At 38.6% G+C, this 20,360-nt stretch overlaps 1 protein-coding gene and 1 pseudogene across 1 annotated transcript in view; one reads left to right on the forward strand and one right to left on the reverse strand.

Moving 5' to 3' along the window:
- Nucleotides 1-1,775: 1,775 nt before the first annotated feature.
- PPP6C (protein phosphatase 6 catalytic subunit) overlaps nt 1,776-20,360 on the reverse strand; it is a 30,854-nt gene continuing 12,269 nt past the window's right edge. The window contains exons 2-7 of the mRNA XM_047768390.1: nt 15,654-15,749; nt 10,838-10,903; nt 9,677-9,818; nt 5,799-5,878; nt 5,416-5,625; nt 1,776-4,464 (exon numbers count right to left, since the gene is read on the reverse strand). Of these exons, the coding sequence (XP_047624346.1) occupies nt 4,216-4,464; nt 5,416-5,625; nt 5,799-5,878; nt 9,677-9,818; nt 10,838-10,903; nt 15,654-15,749 (843 nt within the window). The 3' untranslated portion in view covers nt 1,776-4,215. The remainder of the gene's footprint in view (nt 4,465-5,415; nt 5,626-5,798; nt 5,879-9,676; nt 9,819-10,837; nt 10,904-15,653; nt 15,750-20,360) is intronic.
- Nucleotides 17,894-18,851, forward strand: LOC125120351 (5'-AMP-activated protein kinase subunit gamma-1-like; annotated as a pseudogene).

Here is a 20,360-nt window from a genome sequence, read left to right on the forward strand (position 1 = left end):
GATTTGTTTCCGCTGCACCACAATGGGAAGTCCAAGATGTACTATTCTAGGATGCTCTAAAGAGGCTCCAAGTTCCAGCTCTCCTGTGCAACCTTGTCAAGTTACCTATTCTAATGCCAAGCCCGTTTCCTCATCTGAAGGAAAAAAAAAAAAAAAAGAGGTACTACAGTCAGAGCCATAGTACGGGTGGCACAAAATAGGCCATTTATCTAAGTGTGCTCAATAAATGTTAGCTGCTATTACTGCCTGGCAGAGCTGAGGGTTTTACCTAGATTGATCCCAAAGACTTTATTTTCTCCACTATTCCACGATGCTTCCATTCCCATTTATATAAAAAGAAGAAAAGTACTGGAGTTCCCATCGTGGCTCAGCAGTTAGCAAACCCGACCAGCATCCATGAGGATGCGGTTTCAATCCTTGGCCTCCACCAGCAAGTGGGTTAAGGATCCAGCTTTGCCGCACATGCAGCTCAGATTCCGTGTTGCTGTGAGTCTGGTGTAGGCCAGCAGCTGAAGTTCTGACTGGACCCCTGGCCTGGGAACCTCCGTATCCCTCCGGTGCAGCCCTAAAAGGCAAAAAGATGAAAAAAGAAAAGAAAAGAACTGAGAATAGTGGGTGCTCATGGATTAAGTGGAATATACTTATATAGTATTTTGTTGATACACAAAAATTCATAAATTTCATGCATTTTTGAATTACAAAAACATTTGCATGAGCCAAGCCAGCATAAGCTTACTATCACAAGGGAAAGAAAGGCACATATAAGTAATCGATTGACAAAGAAACAGAAAACTAGTAAGAGGAGAATAAGGAACCAACCTTCCCCAAGAATCTATTGTGTTTGACTTCATGCTAGGGGACTTTCCAAATGCTTCTTTTTGGTGTTTGGTGTATATTTCATCAGCATGACTGCACACTGTTTAAATACACAACTGAGAAAGTTCTGATGATCTCACAAACATGGTTCTAGGCACTGGATCCAGGACTTAATAAGGAATATCACCTTAAAGAACTGGAACACTTAGAGTCAAATGCATAACAAGAAAAAGTTTCATTTCCGTTTACTAGTCAAGCAACCAAGTGAAGGAATAGCATATTTTTTTTTAATTTAAACTGTGTTATATAAAATGCTAACCTCTTATTGGGACATACTACAGACTTCATTAGATAACATTTTTTGACAAACTTCCTATAATCTTTTTATTAATTTACACTGACAGAATATAGCACCTTTCATCCAAAGAACTGAAGGTGCTTTACAAACATTTAGCATTTAGAAAACAAGTACATTTAAAAATCTGGATTCTTGCTGTTAAATTTCTTCGATTCCAGATACACAATTTTTGGAGGCTGATGGAAAGCAATTCTATTTCCGACAATGAAAGAGGCTCAGCAAGAGTTCGGATTTGCTTTCACAGTACAGGCATTTTTCCAAAACCTGGTGCTGGGCTTACAAAGCAAAAACAAAAACAAAAACCCACAAATCTTAATGCAAAGAACAATATTTCACACCTTATTTTAAAAGCTAAAGCCAGGGTTTAAGACATCAAAATCTTCCAACAGTTCAAGACATCCAGACAGAGTAGAAACTGATGCAGGTTGCATATCAGAGAGGTGCTCTTGATACAGGCTTTTTAAGCTCACACCCAAATGAACACCTTTAAAGTGGTGAGATTTATCAGGAAAAAGCATCAACCTATAAAAAGCTAGCCAAGAACATGTCAGGAAAATGAGAAAAGGGGAGTGATTGGTAATTAAAAGTCGACAGTTCTCACTAGAGCCTAGGACATTTTATTAGAAACCAAGTATATCATAGGCAAATAAAAAGTTATTACCCCCATTAATACAACAGAAGGGATTTTACATTCAGCCTAGATACAGGGAGGAACAGAGCCTCCTGCCTACAAATCTATGACTGGCAAATATCTCCCAGCACATGATCACGCTATATAGTACATAGCCCTTATTTATCAGAGGGATCCAAATATCCCTTTTAGGCTTACAAAGTCCAATACATTCACTCTATTTCCTTCACATGTCTAATAGTAAAAACTTTTTTTTTTTTCCCATGCAAGAAGCCATTATTCAGCTGAAGAGGAAAAAAATCGGGCAAAACAAAGATGGCAGTTAAAGAATGGATAGAATATTATTGGCACATGCCCAACTAGTGACAAACAAACGCAGTACACCATGACTTAAAAATAAAGTCACATTACATGAATAACTAAACAGCCACATCAATCCAAGCTAAGGAGTGTCAAATGGGAAGGAAGGGCTGAGGGTCACTGATTTTATTGGTATAACTTAAAAGCAAAAGGGAGAAAGCACTTAAAAACAATTTATGGTAACAGAAAAAAAAAAAAATACTGCAGAGAGCTTTTCAAAGACCACACCAAATTGTCTGCATCATTAATTTCCAGTGTTTCACAATTAGTAAAATACATAGCTACATATCCCTGTAAGGTAAAAAATACTTTTCCCCCTGAATTACACTGGAGTCAGGGCAGTAACACAAATCTACCGACCCAACAGTTCAAGTGTGTGCAGCACATGTCTTAGCCACTTCGTTCATACAGCTATACAATTAAAAACTATACAAGGAGCTGAGTGGTTGGGGGGGGAAATCATAACAGTATTGTGCTCATTTAATAAAAGAAAAGCCCTGATGAAAAATTATGTGCCAAGAAGCTTAGATTATAAAGATGTTTATTGCATTTTTAGGTAACCTGGAAGTTCTTATCCTGAAGGGGAAAAGTTGGTTTTCAAAACTACCTGAACAGATGCTAAAGTGCTTTATTAATTGGCTGGCTTCACAGAGAGTTCCTGGAATGACAAAAATTAATTATAGTAGTAAAGGGATACCAACTATTTCACAAAATGGTTAATTCCAGCATCATTTATGACCACAGTCCTAAGAGACACTGGAACATGTGTCCTTATTAAGTGGACAGTTGCATATCAAGAACTGATCATCACAACCCTTTGGATATTCAAATTACTTACACAAAGCTGAAACATGGTATCACAGACCTTTACAAAGAAGGACAATTTGTGTTTTTTTCTACACTTTTTAAATCTGCTTCAGATCACAGTTCACAAATACAAGAATCCTGACTTTTCAACCTTTCCAGTTGCAGTTAAAAAATGAACACTTTCTAAAAGTTAAGGTCAAGTGTTACAGCAAGAAAAGAATGACTCCTATTGAAAAGTACATATATTTTACTTAATGATACTCTTGATAGATCGTAAACTGGATTGATCACATTCTACTCAACTGGTATCAAATGAACACATCAGCATTACAAGTATTAAATGTTTTTCTATTACTAGAGAGGATATAAACCAAAACATTAATATGGCAGTTATTTCTTTAGGCACAGTTTAGCGATTTTTTTTAATAAATAGTATTGAATTTCAGTTGAAGTTTTAAACTTAATAACCAAAGGGTCAAGAACTCTGATTAGGAAAAAAGAAAAACTTTAGGCTAACAACGTATGCTGTTTAAAATTTCTAACACTTTAACCTATCTGGGTTTTATTTAAGATTATTTTATTAAAAAATACAAGGAATCTGAAAAAAGATCAATACAATTATCTTAATGTACAAAGTCATAAGCTGTAGCAGTTTTAAACTAAAATTTAAAAACACAACAAGGAGGGCAGCCCTTTAGACCAATTTATTATATCCATTTAAAATATCATCCAACAAAGGACAATGAAGTTTACAGCTGGGACAGGTATACATAACTCGAGGCATCTACAGTCCATCGTGCCCACTGAATAACAACTTTGCTGCTGAAATTTCTTAAAACTTACCGAACTAAAACAAAAGACTGAATAATACAAAAGGAGGAGTATTTCAGTGTAGTCATCTGTTCTGTCAATTGGCTTTTTTGAAAAAGGAAACACATCCTGTTTCCCCCGACCAGTAAATAAGCAAGAGCTACATGCAGCAGTGTGAGTATTAAGACATTTCTCAAGTCTTCTCAAATGAGTCCAAGGCAGGGATGGGATGGGGGAGGAAACTGATAGAAAAACATTGCTATAGACATCATAACAAACAATAAATTTAGATAATTTAAAATTAAAAAAAAAAAGGCAAGAGGCAGCATTTCAGCAGCAAAGTGCTCAATAAAAAGTATACTGTAGAGGGTAATACACGAAAGTTGGGGTAAGAAGAGGACAGAAAAATGGGTCAGCAGGATGGGCGAAGGCCTCAAAGGAAATACGGCGTCGTCGTTCTGGGAGGAATAACACGTTCTGAATCTGGAACTGCCCGGAATAACTTTGGTTCTCTTGTATTTACATCTTTGAAGACCATGATCGAAGCAATATTTCCACAACGATAACAGTAATTAGGAGCAGACCATACTGTTACCAGCTTCTCATCAAACATAAATTTATAGCCTTCATGCACTAGCTGGTGTGCTCTGCAGATGAGTTTTAAGTTGTTGATATGAACAAACTGCAATTTAGAAAGGTTTTATTAAGTATCCAAGATATTAAAAAAAAAATCAAACTATATATATAAGGAAACAGTCATTTAAATAAAGTATAACTACTAAACTACTAAAGTAACTACTAAACTACTAAAGTAACTACTAAGTGTAACTACTAAAGAGCTCATGATTACAGAACCTATTCTACAGTTATCCCCACTAATTTCCATAAGTTACAGGCAAACAGAGCCACTTTGGCCTGAGCTACAGAAATCAGTCACATAATCAGAAGCTTCTGAAAGAAAAGCATTCTGTAAGTATTACGTGATACGAAACAAAGTTTTTGATTGTTTAATAATAAATGTATTACTATCAATATCTATAATTTACTGAGAGTTTACTGTAGTTCTTACAAAAATTCTAAAAGAAATTTATTATTTTTCTCTTGCAACTTGAGGAAACAGCCTCAGACATTTAACTGACTCCTCTATTCTGGATTACTTAAGCTCACCATGTATAAGTGTGAACACACTTTTAACTGAAAATAGTTGAACTTCAAAATATTTGCCTATCACAATAAATGCATATATCGAATCATTGTTAAATATCTAAAACTAATATAATGCTATGTGTCAATTACATCTCGGTTAAAAAAATATATATATAGTAAGAAATATATATATTAAGTTGCCTATCTTGACCTTGTTATCTCATTACTTAATTGCAATATTTGAAAGAAAAGGAACATTTAGTTTACAAATGCTATCAGTGGATGCTAAAAGGAGGTGCTTTTATTATGCGATCTGATTTAACCATTAAAGGAAGACATATATGCCAAACTAGATGAGAAACTTAACATCCACAGCCACCACAGTTTGAGTAAACTAGACTACAAGTTTGGTATCTAAAGCCACCATATTTCCTTATGTAGTCCATTAGCAACCAACAAACCACTTTTTCCAAAAATGTAGCTTTACCTCATTTGTGACCTTTGCGCCAAAAAGCCAACCTGCTCCTCGGGGACTGATTGCCCAAGTATCCACATCTTCAGGATCTGACCAAACCAGATCACAAAATGCTCCTTTATGAGGAATTTCTTGATTCCGTTCAATAGTACGGATCTGATCCAGTGTTTTGATATCGGGAGATAAACCACCATGAACACACAAAATCTGCTCATCTATTAACTAGCAAAAAAGAATAACAAAGAGTTGAACATGTAATAATAAACTCAGTCATATCTAAATTTATCAATGAGTGATAATGATACCAATAACTGAGATGGCAATTAGATAAAAATATGCAAAGTGTTACTGGCAAGAAAACACTTGAGCTTTTTAAAAGATTTATATAAACTTACAGCTGCTACTGTGAGCATGTCAAAAACTTTGGTACAGTATCTCCAGGCATTAGCATTTCCATATTTGGTTTGGCACTCATCTATGAGAGAAACAAAGAGCTCTCGTTAACGAAATTCTGAATCTGCTGATAAAAAATAAAGAATATAGCTAATATTAAGGCAATAGAAAACCAGCTTAAACTAGGATGACAAATTAAGACATATATTTAGCCCTGGTAGGTCCTCCACATACAGCCAGAAGGAGACTAGTGTTTAACTAGTTTTAAGAATGTGGTCCTGGATTTCCCATTGTGACTCTGTGGGTTAAGAACCCAACTAGTATCCACAAGGATTTGGGTTCAATCCCTGGCCTCGCTCAACGGGTTAATGATACAGCGCTGTTACAAGCTGCTGCATAGGTCTCAAATTGCTGTGGCTATAGCACAGGTCAGCAGCTGCAGCTCCAATTTGACCCCTAGCCTGGGAACTTCCATATGCCGCAGGTGGGGCCCTAAAAAAAGAAAAAAGAATGCGGTCCTGCTTTTTATTCCAGAAGTGGCACTTTTAAAAAGCAACTGAAATTATTGGTCAAAATGCTATGATCAGAGAGTTCCCTGACAACTCAGTGGGTTAAGGATCCAGCATCATCACAGCTGTGGGTAAGGTCGTTGCTATAGCACAGGTTTGATACCCAGGCCGGGAACTTCCAAATGCCATGGAGATGGCAGAAAAAAAAACCTATGATCAAGAAGAGCTAAATACTGATTTCACATAAACCAAAGCAAAAGCTTTTGTACACTATGTTAATACTGAGCAATTCTATCAAACAGAGTAATGTGTTTAATGTGACTACCTTATTCTAGCAGGAAAATCAAATAAATCAGAGGACCCTTAATTATAGAAGCATTGCTAATTCCCATTTCAATATTTCTCAGGGAGTTCCAATTGTGGCTCAGCAGTAACTAAACCCAACTAGTAGCCATGAAGATGGTACGGATGGATCCCTGGCCTCACTGAGTGGGTCAGGGATCTCTGGCATTGCCACGAGCTATGGTGTAGGCTGCAGATTCTGCTGGGATCCTGCATTGCTTTGGCTGTTGTATAGGCTGGCAGCTGCACCTCCAATTCAACCCCTAGCCTAGGAACCTTCATACGCCTCAGGTGCAGCCCTTAAAAAAATAAAAAATCTCAGGCCTGGACTGTCTCTTCTGAGATTATCTGCAAATTGTGCAACTAAATACCTGAGTTCCAGTAAGTATACCTGCAGTTATGATTAAGGACAGACTGCCAATCAGTTCTTACATATTCTCAGCTGAACATTCACTCTGCTGTCTAGAAAAATTAGTATCTCTTCTTTAAACTAATACCATGGAAATTCTCATTGGCTTCTTAATTTTGAATAAAAAAACTGACATACCACTATGGCCTTAAATACAACTGAAAATGATATAAGAAATAAGACTGTGGGGTATAGTCAATTCTTGTAATTTTTTAAATTATCTCTCTATGTGAAGGAGGATCCTTATGTAAACTTCTCATCTTATATTTTTCACCTTCACACACAGGCAAAACACTTGGTTCCTAATAACTGCTAGGCATAAGTTTGTCAATGTGAACTGAAGCCCCAATATAATTAATAGCTATATATGGTCATTTTTACTACTTTAAAATCAATGTTAAGTTCCATGATGAGGAGTTCCTGTCATAGCTCAGCATAAATGAACCCGACTAGTATCCATGAGGATGCAGGTTCAATCCCTGGCCTCGAGCTGTGGCATAGGTCACAGAGGCGGCTCGGATCTAGCATTGCTGTGGCTGTGGTGTAGGCTGGCAGCTAGGGCTCCGATTCGACCCCTAGCCTAGGAACCTCCATATGCCACAAGCGTGGTCCTAAAAAAAAAAGAGAAGACAGCTGGAGACAGTTGCTTTCACTGAACTAACGCCACATTATATATTATCCAAAATATTATTTCGCAAAACAAACACTTTTATTCCAAATGGCATATGGCATTTTATGAATGAAAAGCAGAAGTAACTTGTAGAAAGAAGACAAATACTAGCATCAAACTTTTCAATTCCTGTTAACAATTATATAAACAATAAATTACCAAAATTTCTCAATTTAATAATTGATAATGGGTGACAAACTGACAAGTAAGAGAGTTCAGCTTATTTTTATAATGACAAGATAATTCAATATAAAGTCTAAAACTAAAGGGCAATGAGATCAATCTTTTAAATCTCTCTGCCTTATCTGTGCTCAAGGAAAGTTCTTTTTTTTTTTTTTTTCTTTGTTTTTGGCCTCACCCACAGCATATGGAGTTCCCAGACCAGGGAACAGATCCAAACCACAGTGGGAACCTACGCTGCAGCTGTGGCAATACCAGATCCTTAACCCACAGAGCTAGGCAGAGATCGAAACTGGGTCCAGTGCTGCAGAGACACCACGGATCCTGTTATGCCACAGCAGGAACTCTGGAAAATTCATAGTAATAATCTCAACAGTTCTACAATCTACCTCCTTCAAATTGCTTCCTAATCTCATTTTTTTAAAATTTACAACCATGTGAAGTTTTATAGAAGTAGCTGTTTTCTTTTAATGGCTGAGTTTTATTTCTTTTTTTTTTTTTGACTTCTATTTTTAATGCCTGAGGTCCTAATATTCTCTGAAACAAGCACACAGATTTATAGTGCATCCACACAGTATAATACAATGCAGCTTTAGGTAAAAATAACATCATGAAGTGAAACGGCTGGTCACAATATTAAAAAACAAGTATTATCCCATTTTTAGCTTGGGGTGTGTGTATACACTCGTATATACAAATACAAGCACAAACATACACATACATATATATAGAATAGGTTCTCAAACTGAGTGTACAAAACATTTCCTTTCAACAGATTCTAAGCTTTGATCACAAAACGTCTGCAGTGGTGCCCAGCAACCTACATTTCAACAAGCACCCCAGATGATTCCAAGGAGGTAAACTGAGGACTACATTTTGAAGCACTGATCCAGAAAGATATACACCAAAGAGTTAAAAATGGTTCTCTCAGGAGTTCCTGTCGTGGCTCTGCAGAAATGAATCTGACTAGCATCCATGAGGATGCAGATTCGATCCCTGGCCTTGCTCAGTGAGTTAAGGATCTGGCATTGCTGTGGCTGTGGGGTAGGCCAGCAACTACAGCTCTGATTCTCGCCTAGCCTGGGAACCTCCATATGCCTTGGGTGTGGCCCTAAAAAGACCAAAAAAAATAGTTCTCTCAGACCACTGTGTACAAAATATAAACAAGCTACAAAGATATACTGTTCAACGCAGAGAATACAGCTAATATTTTATAATAACTCTATAAGGAATATAATCTTTAAAATACTGAACCACAGGAGTTCCCATTGTGACTTAGTGGAAACGAACTTGTCTAGTATCCATGAGGATGCGGGTTCAATCTCTGGACCCACCAGTGGATTAAGGATCTGGCATTGCCATGAGCTGTGGCGTAGGTCACAGATGCGGCTCGGATCCCAAACTGCTGTGGCTGTGGTGTAGGCCCTCAGCTTTAGCTCTGATTCGACCCCTAGACTGGGAAATTCCATATGCCGCACCTGCTGCTCTAAAGGGAAAAAAAAAATACTGAATACTATGTTGTACATCTGAAATGAATATAATACTGTAAATCAACTACAATTAAAAAAAAAAAGAATGGTTCTCTCTACCTAATAAGATATTCAACTGCTTGGGGGAAGAAAGAAAGTTAAATTTAAAGGTGAGAAACTGGGAAAAGATTATTCGTATTTTCCAATTTTACTATAAGAAGTACATGTATGACTTCTGTGGCTTTTTTCCCAAAGAAGAAGGTAAAACAATATTCGGAATCAGAGAAACAGAAGGTCTTACCATAAAATCCATACACCTGTGTTATCTGTCTACTCTCATGATTTCCTCGCAAAAGTGTAATACGATCAGGCCATTTAGCCTTTAGTGCAAGAAGGTAAGTGAAGGTCTCCAAACTATAATAACCTCTGTCTACAAAATCACCCTGTAAAGTAAAAGTCTACAGTTACAAACAATACAATAGCAACAATATTTCTTAAAAATGATACCAAAGTGCCCAAATTCAGAGTCACGGCCCAAAATAAGAAATATAAATGATTTAGAAATTAAGTTTTAACAAAAAATTGAAATTGAATTAAATAAGATGTTCCTATTAAATGTCTGTACTACTCTTACGCTACAGGAGATCAAGAGGAACTTGCTGTGTAATTCCCTCAATGATTTTCCCTACAGAATCACCATTTTTTCCATTCTCCATTACCTACATTAATACATGTTTCTAAAAGATCATGTGTGAATCAAAGAATTTTAAATGAATTTCAAATACCTCTTTAACTGAATCAAAAGAGCTGCCAACTTAAACAGTTTTTATAATAGTGTTCTGCCAACTTGAAGAAAATAGTTTTTATAATTATAACAGTGTTCTACATTCAGCGTTGTATTTAACAACTGTGTATGATGACATACTGTTTGTACTTCCCCTCAGAGTTTTACCTGGGCCAATAGCAGACCAATGGGAAAACAACTAAAGGAACAGGAACGTGACCCAGAAATTTTGAGAAAGAAAACAACAGAAAGATCAGAAAAAGTTCAACAGTAGAATTATATTTTAAAAAGGAAAGTAAGCAAATATCTATCCTAATAACAAATGTGTATATGTGTATACTCATCAAACCACAGATTAATAACACATGAAAATGAACACTCAAAAAAAATCTGATAAAATAGCAGTAAATTGAAGATTTAGGTCTTAAACACATGTTTCTGGGCTATTTTTCTGTCTAAGCATTCCTGAGAGCTACAACCCAGTCCTATGTATACAGTAGTTTACTAAAGCAATTATTCTTAACTGGAAGACACAGCAAAATGTAGAAAAGTATGGACTCCCCTTTTCATATATTTAACTAATGACTGTCACCGGGCAATGAAATTATTACACAATTTACATGTAGTAAGATCCCTTCCATTTAAAATAAGTACTTGATGTCACTAGTGTTTACATACCATAAATATGTAGTTTGTGTCAGGAACCTGACCTCCAGTTCTGAATAGTTCACAAAGATCATAAAACTATAAAAGAAAGGCAATATATGCTGATTATAAATTCCTGGGAAGAAGTAAAATAATAAAACTTAGACCAAACTGTGTAAAGAAGCAGTTAAGAAAACTTCAAATATTTACATTTATAAAAAGAAATAAAGTGCAAAGAAAACTGCCAAGCACAACTCCCAAGCCATTAAAAAAAAAAGCACTAAAATGAAGCTCACGGTTACCACTAACACCACCCCTAGCTTTTATTGTTATAGACACCCCATCTTCAAATTTCTTTCATACATCTCCTCATCTATCACTTGAGAATATGAAATCATTTACCCAATGTGTCAATAAGCTAACCCAATCACCTGGCTCCATATTCAGCAACTTTTTTTTTTTTGTCTTTTGTCTTTTTAGGGCTGCACTTGCAGCATATAGTTTCCCAGGCTAGGGGTCAAATTTGAGCTGTAGCCACTGGCCTACACCATAGCCACAGCTCATGGCAATGTTAGATCCTTAACCCACTGAGCAAGGTCAGGGATTGAACCCGTGTCCTCATGGATACTAGTTGAGTTCGTTGACCACTGAGCCACAACGGGAACTCCTTGAGCATCTATTTTTAATGTTAAAAAGATCCCTGGCCTGGCGCAGTGGGTTAAGGATCCCACGTTGCCCCAGCTGCAGCTTAAGTCACAACCGCGGCTCAGATCTGATCTCTGGTCGGGGAACTCCATATTGCAGGGCAGCCAAAAGAAGAAAGAAAAAAAAACTGAGTATGTATACACACAAAGTTAAGAAGGAAACATTAAAAAGTTTTATGAAACAGATGCTTCTATAAAAGTGTGGAAGACAAGTGAAAGTCCTTAAGCTTTACTACTGATGTTTCTAGAAATACGTTCTTGAATAAAAGCTTCAAGTAAGTTTCAATTTAACACATACATATTTAAGGGGTGATCAAAAATTCTGCTTCAGGGACCCATAGTTCCTACTGCATACTCAAAGTGTTTTTCCGAAATTCTTTAATATAATAAACATTTACTGAGAACATGTGCAGACAATTAACATTATCATACATTACTAGAAGCCCATCTCATAATTTCACAAATAATCTCTACCATTTAATCCATGTTTTTCATATCACAGACACTCTGCCACTGTTCTCATTTTAAAACCAAACCAAACCTGAGAAGTGGATTCTATTCCATTATTAGAGGCAAGGAAACAGCCAACTCAGTAGTTTTCAAACTTTTTGGTTTCAGGAACTATTTATAGTCTTTATTAATTTTTATTTTTTTGCTTTTTAGGGCCGCACCCACAGCATATGGAAGTTCCCAGGCTAGGGGTCGAATCAAAGCTACAGCTGCCGGCCTGCACCATAACCACTGCAATGCCAGATCCAAGCCACGTTGGCAGCCTACACCACACACAGCTCACAGCAACACAGGATCCTTAACCCTCTGAGAGAGACCAGGGTTCGAACCGGCATCCTCATGTATGCTAGCCAGGTTTGTTAACTGCTAAGCCATGAAGGGAACTCCACATTTTTAATGAAAAATAAATTTTCCAAGACAAAACAAATTTAATGAGAAGAACAGCACTGTTTTACATTTTGGAAATATCTTTAATGTCTGGCTAAAAAGAGCACAGCTGGAGTCTCAAACCTGCTTATGCATCCAATCTGCTGGGATATGCTAATTAAAGCACATAAAGAAAATCCAGGAGTTCCTGTTGTGGTGCAGCAGAAATGAATCCGACTAGGAACCATGAGGTTGAGGGTTCGATCCCTGGCCTTGCTCACTGGGTCAAGGATCCAGTGTTGCCATGAGCTGTGGTGTAGGTCACAGAGGCAGCTCGGATCCAGCACAGCTGTGGCTGTGGCTATGGCTGGCAGCTGAAGCTCCAGCTGGACCCCTAGCCTGGGGACCTCCATATGCCACAGATGTGGCCCTAAAAAGACAAAAAAAAAAAAAAAAAAGACAAGGGAAAAAAGTTACAATTAATATTACTATCTCATTTAGGACATTCTTAAATACTAATGGCATTTTATTTTACTGTATATTCATGATGGTGAAGAACACAATGACAGGAGTTCCCGTCGTGGCGCAGTGGTTAACGAATCCGACTAGGAACCATGAGGTTGTGGGTTCGGTGGGTTAACGATCCGGCGTTGCCGTGAGCTGTGGTGTAGGTTGCAGACGCGGCTCGGATCCTGCGTTGCCGTGGCTCTGGTGTAGGCCAGTGGCTACAGCTCTGATTCGACCCCTAGCCTGGGAACCTCCATATGCCGCGGGAGCAGCCCAAAGAAATAGCAAAAAGTAAATAAATAAGTAAATAATAAATAAATAAATACAATGACAACCAGCACAGGCTGGTGACACTCCCTTGATTCGTGCTGAGGCATCAGCAGTTTTACCCTTGATTAATTTTGTGCCTCAAGGATCCATAGGCTTTTTTTTTTTTTTTGCTTTCCTTCAGCATATGGAAGTTCCCAGGCTAAGGGTAGATCCAAGCCGCATCTGCAACCTACACCACATCTCACTCAATGCCAGATCCTTAACCCACTGAGCAAGGCCAGGGATTGAATCCACATCCTCTGGATACTAGTCGGATTCAATTTCTTTCCACTGCACCACAACAGGAACTGCCATAGGCCATATTTAAAGAACTGAAGAGCCAGCTGAAGTGACTTCTTAAACAGCTGGTATGTAACCAAGCCAGGACTTAAACCAAGCTCTGTGTCTGAAGTCTATAATCTCCTCACAAGATTATACTGTTTCAGAGTTCCTGTCGTGGCTCAGTGGTTAACGAACCCGACTAGGAACCATGAGGACGCAGGTTTGATCCCTGGCCTTGCTCAGTGGCTTAAGGATCCGGCGTTGCCGTGGGCTGTGGTGTAGGTCGTAGATGTGGCTCGGATCCCGTGTTGCTGTGGCTCTGGTGTAGGCCAGTGGCTACAGTTCCAATTAGACCCCTAGCCTGGGAACCTCCATATGCCACGGGAGCAGCCCTAGAAAAGGCAAAAAGACAAAAAAAAAAAAAATTATACTGTTTCAATGCTTCTCAGCACTGTAAGCTTGCCAACATTTTTTATAAGTTTATTTATATTCTTATCCCAATCCTACAATTCCAGAACTGGCCCAAGGGGAAGACAACTGTACAAGTCCCTAAAGATACATCTTACGTTTGACTTAGTCTCCAGACATTTAGAAGCTCCTCAAGTCCCATGCTTTCGATGAGCAGTTGTCTTAAAGGATCAAGCATAAGAAAAACACTGTTCACTTTGGTGGTAATTTAAAATTAACATGGGCTATCGGGCACCCAAATGAATTTCAAATCTCAGCTCTGTCCCTTAGTAGCTGTGCAAATTTGGGTTAATTCCTCAATCTTTCAATCTCAGTTTCTTTCTCTACAAAAAGATCCAATCTCATAAGACCCTTAAAAAGTTTGGACATGAAGTATGCGAAAAAGCACTTTAACCTCAAAACACAAGATAAATGAAAGCAAGAATTATACTGAACTGAAAGTATATATAACACAGAAGTACAATTTTATTATGTTCATTAATTTTAGTAGTTTGAGGTTGTCTCCAACTTCCTGACCTTTTATCCTGTCTGTAACTCATATATTGAAAAGTCCTTGACAATACAGACAACCCTTCAATTTTAATATTATAATCAAGTGAAAACAATACTTGGTTTACTCCAGCTTTTAGAAATATGTTAAGGCACTGCTTATATTAATATCCTTTATGTTAGCAAAATACAAATGTCTATTATACTTTTTGGAGAGAAGTTACACAGAAATTAAGAAATACACTTCTAAAAACCTAAGAGAAAAGAGCTAAGTAGACAAAATAGGACTTTACTCACAGAGCAGCTCTCAAGGACAACCCATGTACATAGATTTCTGCTCCTTTAAGCAGTCATATTTACGGTAGTCATTTTAAGTCCTATTGGCATTCATAAATACTACATTGTTCACAATATATTATATGTCTTATACTCCAACTCCATTGCATGCACAGAATAGGCTATGAGCATTCTGATCAGCTTTCATTTTTCAGCAAAAAAGAAAAAAACCTAAATACACAAGTTTCCAACTAGGCTAAACACTGACAGTGAGAGTCTCAAGATCAGGTTGTACCCCCTCCTGTTAATGCAATGAATCTCTTAAAAACAAACAAAAGGAGTTCCCTGGTGGATCAGCAGGTTGAGGATCTGATGTTGTCACTGCTGTGGCTCAGGTCTACTGTGGCATGGGCTCGATTCCTGGCCCTGAAGCTTCCGCATGCTGCAGATGCAGCCAAAAGCAGAAGCCCACCAGATGAAAAAATGACCTTTCTCATACCACTGTTGCAGTGACTTGCTGTGAAATCACATACCAATAGTTTTATCTTTCTGAATGGTTGCTATTCTCATTCCCACTAAGGAAATGATAAATTTTCAGTAAAACATGACATTAGGGAATAGAATGAATAAAAATTACTGTCTAAACCAAAGCCTCTTCTATCAATCATAACTATGTTAAGTCCACATTTAGGTTTCATATCTCCCCGACTACAGAGCAATAAAATGCACTTTGTAAGTATGGTTTCAACAAACTCCATGAATAATTTGACCACTACTTTTATTCACTGTAATGGTAACCAGGAATCATTAGGGGCACACAGACTGAGGCACCCTTGCTAACCACCAGCTTTTTTTGAATATTTCACAGCACAAGTGGAAACACATGTAGACTATGGACAGACAGTACAAAAACTAAAAATCTGCTCATGAAATTTTACCTGTCCGTGTATGTCTCCACACACTGTTACAGGTGTCGACACTGGCTGGACATTTGACTCTTCCAAGAGGAGGTCACAAACATAGTCACACAACCGCTGTAAGAAGAAAAAATAAAATACGACCTTTTTATCACAATTTAAAACTAAGATCAAACGCAAAAAAGACAAGAACCAATGTGTGTACTGTTTCACAGGAAAGGAAACTCCTTTTGATGACTCTGGGATTCGATTTCTGTCAGCTTCATCTTCTCATGATGCCTATTCCAAAATGCAAACTCCCTGACTACACAAGTAATAGGTTCTAGAAGACAAATAGCTTTGCAAGAAACTGTAAAATGATGCTTTTCACCAAAAAAAAAAAAAGTAAGAATGAATAATTTTAACAGGAATGTTTTTTATCTGCTTTTTTTTTTTTTTAGCCATGCCTGCGGCATACGGAAATTCCCAAGCCAGGAGTCAAACTTGTGCCACAGCAGTAACCAGAGCCACAACAGTGACAATGCCAGATTCTTAACATGCTGAACCACCAGGGAACTCTTTTTTTTTTTTTTTCTCCAAAGTAAATTGAAAGCCATGCACTTACCAAATATGACCCATCAATTGTACTCTTGGCAGTGAAAACTGATGATCACATAAAAACCTGTGCACAAATGTCTACAGAACCTTAATTCATAACAGCCCAAAACTGGAAATAAACCAAATGTACTTCAACAGTAAATAAATAAATTGTGGTATATTCATACCATGGGATGCTATTCAGGAATAAAAAGAAACAAACTATTGACATACAACAACCTGGATAAATTTCAAGGAATTTATCCAGGGGAGAAAAAAAAAACCTACCCCCAAAGATTATATACTATATAATTCCATTTGTATAACATTCTTGAAATAACAAATTTACAGAAATGGAGACCAATTAGTGATCGCCAAGGGTCTAGGAATTAGGGGCGGCAGAAGGAAAGTGGGTATAGTTTAAAAAAGGACAACATGTGGAGTCCTTGGGGTAATGGAACTGTCTGTGCCTTGAATGTGGTATTAGATACATGAGACTACAGATATAGTAAGATTGCACAGAACTTTATATACACACAAATGAGTACACGTAAAACTGGAAAATTATGAACAGGATCCTGGGGTGTATTAATGTCAATATCCTTGTTGTGGTACTTGTTCTATTAAGATGTTACTACTAGGGAAAACTGGGTAAAGGGTACATGAGATCTCTTGGTATTATTTCTTATGATTGCATATAAATCTACAATTACCTTTAAAAAGTTAACTAAAATTAATTAATTACAAAATGTGAATCTAGCATTGAAGAGTCATTATTTTGTGGTGGGGGGTGCGGTAGGTGCAGCACATGGAAGTCCCCAGGCTAGGTGCTGCATTGGAGTTGCAGCTGCTGGTCTTTGGCATAGCCACAGCATCACCAGATCTGAGCTGCATCTGTGACCTACACCACAGCTTGCGGCAACACTGGATCCTTAACCCACTGAGCAGGGCCAGGGATCGAACTCGCATCTTCATGGATACTAGTTGGGTTCATTTCTATTGTGCCAAATATATATATATATACACATATATATTTGTCCTCTGAAAGCACTCGAATAAAAAGACTTTATAGAATAAAATGATTCTCACAACAGCTCTCTGGAGAAGGAAGGGCACAGTCTGCTATGTATAGAGAACTGGAGGGGAAGCTTCCTTCCCTAGTAGTAATGTGTGGTAGAACAAATAGAGACCAGCTAATAGTACAGTCAGGGCCCCTATCAGATTTTATGAAGGTCTGCCAAGAAAGCACAAATTAAACTACACAAGTGTAATGAAACGATTTTAAACATTAATTAAGGAATCTAAATGCTAAAATTTACTTATATATACGATAGAAACACTTTAACAGTTACAGCTACAGCAGTTCCCACTGTGGTATAGTGGGTTAAGGATCCAGCATTGCCACAGCTTCGGCTTAGATTCGATTCCTGGTGGAGAACTTCCATACACTTTGAGTGCAGCCAAAAACAAAAAAACAAATAAACAAACAAACAAAAGACAGTTATAGCTACAACACTTTACATGGAGGCAAGCACAGGAAACCCACAAGGGGGGGGGGGGCTAAAAGAAAATGAGGGGGAATCAAGCTGTTTTCAGAAATTTTCAAAATAAAATGGTTTGTTCTTATTCCTAGGATAAGTTCCTGATCTAGTCCTAAAGCAAACGAACCCAGCCAGCATCTCACAATGGAGACAGTCACTTCTTCAGGTAGCTACCAGCTGTGGAAAACGAGCATCCTCCAGAGACCCCAGAACCCAACAAGAGCATGGACACTTCCTTCATGAAGTCTCATCGCTGCTATGACCTGATTCCCACAAGCTCAAAAGTGGTTGTATTTGATACCTCCCTGCAGGTGAAGAAAGCTTTCTTTGCTTTGGTGACTAATGGTGTCTGAGCTGCCCCTTTATGGGATAGTAAGAAGCAAAGTTTTGTGGGCATGCTGACCATAAATCAGCCTTGGTACAGATTTATGAGCTTGAAGAATGCAAGACAGAAACTTGGAGAGAGATATACCTACAGGACTCCTTTAAACCACTTTGTCTGCATTTCTCCTAATGCCAGCTTGTTTGATGCTGTCTCTATATTAACTCAAAACAAGATCCACAGGCTGCGAGTTATTGACCCAGAATCCGGCAACACCTTGTACATCCTCACCCACAAGAGCATCCTCAAGTTCCTCAAGCTGTTTATCACTGAGTTCCCCAAGGTCGAGTTCATGTCTAAGTCTCTGGAAGAGCTACAGATTGGCACCTGTGCCAACACTGCTATGGTCTGCACTACCACCCCCGTCTGTGTGGCTCTGGGCGTCTTTGTACAGCACCGAGTCTCAGCCGTGCCAGTGGTGGATGAAAAAGGGTATGTGGTGGCCATCTCCTTCAAGTTTGACGTTATCAACCTGGCAGCAGAAAAGACCTACAACAATCTAGAGGTATCTGTGACCAAAGCCCTGCAACACTGATCACACTACTTTGAAGGTGTCCTCAAGTGCTACCTGCATGAGACCCTGAAAACCATCACCAATAGGCTGGTAAAAGCAGAGGTTCCCGACTTGTAGTGGCAGATGAGCATGACGTGGTCAAGGGAACTGTATCGCTGTCTGACATCCTGCAGGCCCTGGTGCTCACAGGAGGAGAGAAGCCCTGAGCTGGGGGAAGGGGTCAGGCAGCGCCAGGAGATATGCCCCCCTCACTGCCTGCCCAAAGCTCTGGGAACCACAGATGAAATCTTTAGAGAACTGCAACTCCGTTCCTGCCCAGAGCCCCCTACCCTTCTACAGAGGAGTGAGGGGAGATGTGGGGGGGTTGGAAGCAGAATGTATTTTAGCTGTCCTTATTCTCACCCTTGAGGAAAACTTTCAGCCTAGCCCCTGTCCTCTTAGATGTAGCCCCCTTTCTGGGTGAACTTTAGGCTCTGTGCTCCTCAGGCAAATTCTGATCTCTAAAAGATCCCTAGACCTCATCCAGCCTTTCCCTCTGTCTCCACCCCTGACTCCACCCTAAGATAACAGGCACAACGAAACTCTTCATAAAGATATTTTTATTCATCCTGTTTCATGCAGTATGGAGGAGGCTGAGTCCATGTAGTGGCCTGTCTTCCCATAATGGGAGTGGGGAGGCTTATAGGGAGTAGGGCCTTTGGTATGCTGTATGCACAGGAAGGGAAATTAGAGTTAGGTGGAGGGGAGGACAGAGTGGTTAGCTGAAGCTATTGCTTTTCATGGCAAACCTAATTAAAATGACAGAAGCCTCAAAAATAATAAGTTCCTGGTCTACATACAGCACCTCAAAAACAAGATCTTTCTTTTGGCTTGGAGTCTTTCTGGCCCTGAGTAGCAAGCTCCACCTTGTGCTGAATTTCCCACAATCCTCAAATGCTTCAACAAACAATCCTTAGTCCTGACACACTAATAGGAACAGATAATGGTGAGTGAAACAATGTTTCAGAACTCAGAACCTTATTTTTAAACTCAGTGCATTTTACTACATTTATAGTTGTACAGCGATCATCACAACCCAATTTTACAGCACTTCCATCCCAAATCCCCAGCCCATCCCTCCCCCCCAACCTGTCTCCTTTGGAAATCATACGTTTTTCAAAGTCTGTGAGTCAGTATCTATTTTGCAAGGAAGTTCGTTGTATCCTTTTTTTAGATTACATATATAAGTGATAGCATGAGGTTGGTGCCTCACTGTCTAACTTCACTTACATAATAATTTCTAGGTCCATCCACGTTGTGGCAAATGACATTATTTCTTTCCTTTTTATGGCTGGGTAATATTCCACTGTGTATATGTACCACATCTTTATCCATTCCTCTGTCCATGGACATTTAGGTTGCTTCCATGTCTTGGCTATTGTATATAGTTTTGCAATGAACCCTGGAGTACATGTATCTTTTTGAGTCATGATTTCCTCTGGACAGATGCCCAGGAGTGACACTGCTGGATCAAATGGTAATTTTATTTTTAGTTTTTTGAGGAATCTCCATACTGTTTTCCATAGTGGTTGCCCCCATTTATATTCCTACCAACAAATGTAGGAGGGTTCCCTTTTCCCCACACCCCTCCAGCATTTATTGTTTGTAGACATTTTTATGATGGCCATTCTGGCTGGTGTAAGGTGATACCACAGAGTAGTTATGCATTTCTCTAA

The sequence above is a fragment of the Phacochoerus africanus genome, chromosome 2 (genome assembly GCF_016906955.1).
Source record: "Phacochoerus africanus isolate WHEZ1 chromosome 2, ROS_Pafr_v1, whole genome shotgun sequence".
NCBI classification, from domain to species: Eukaryota; Metazoa; Chordata; class Mammalia; order Artiodactyla; family Suidae; genus Phacochoerus; species Phacochoerus africanus.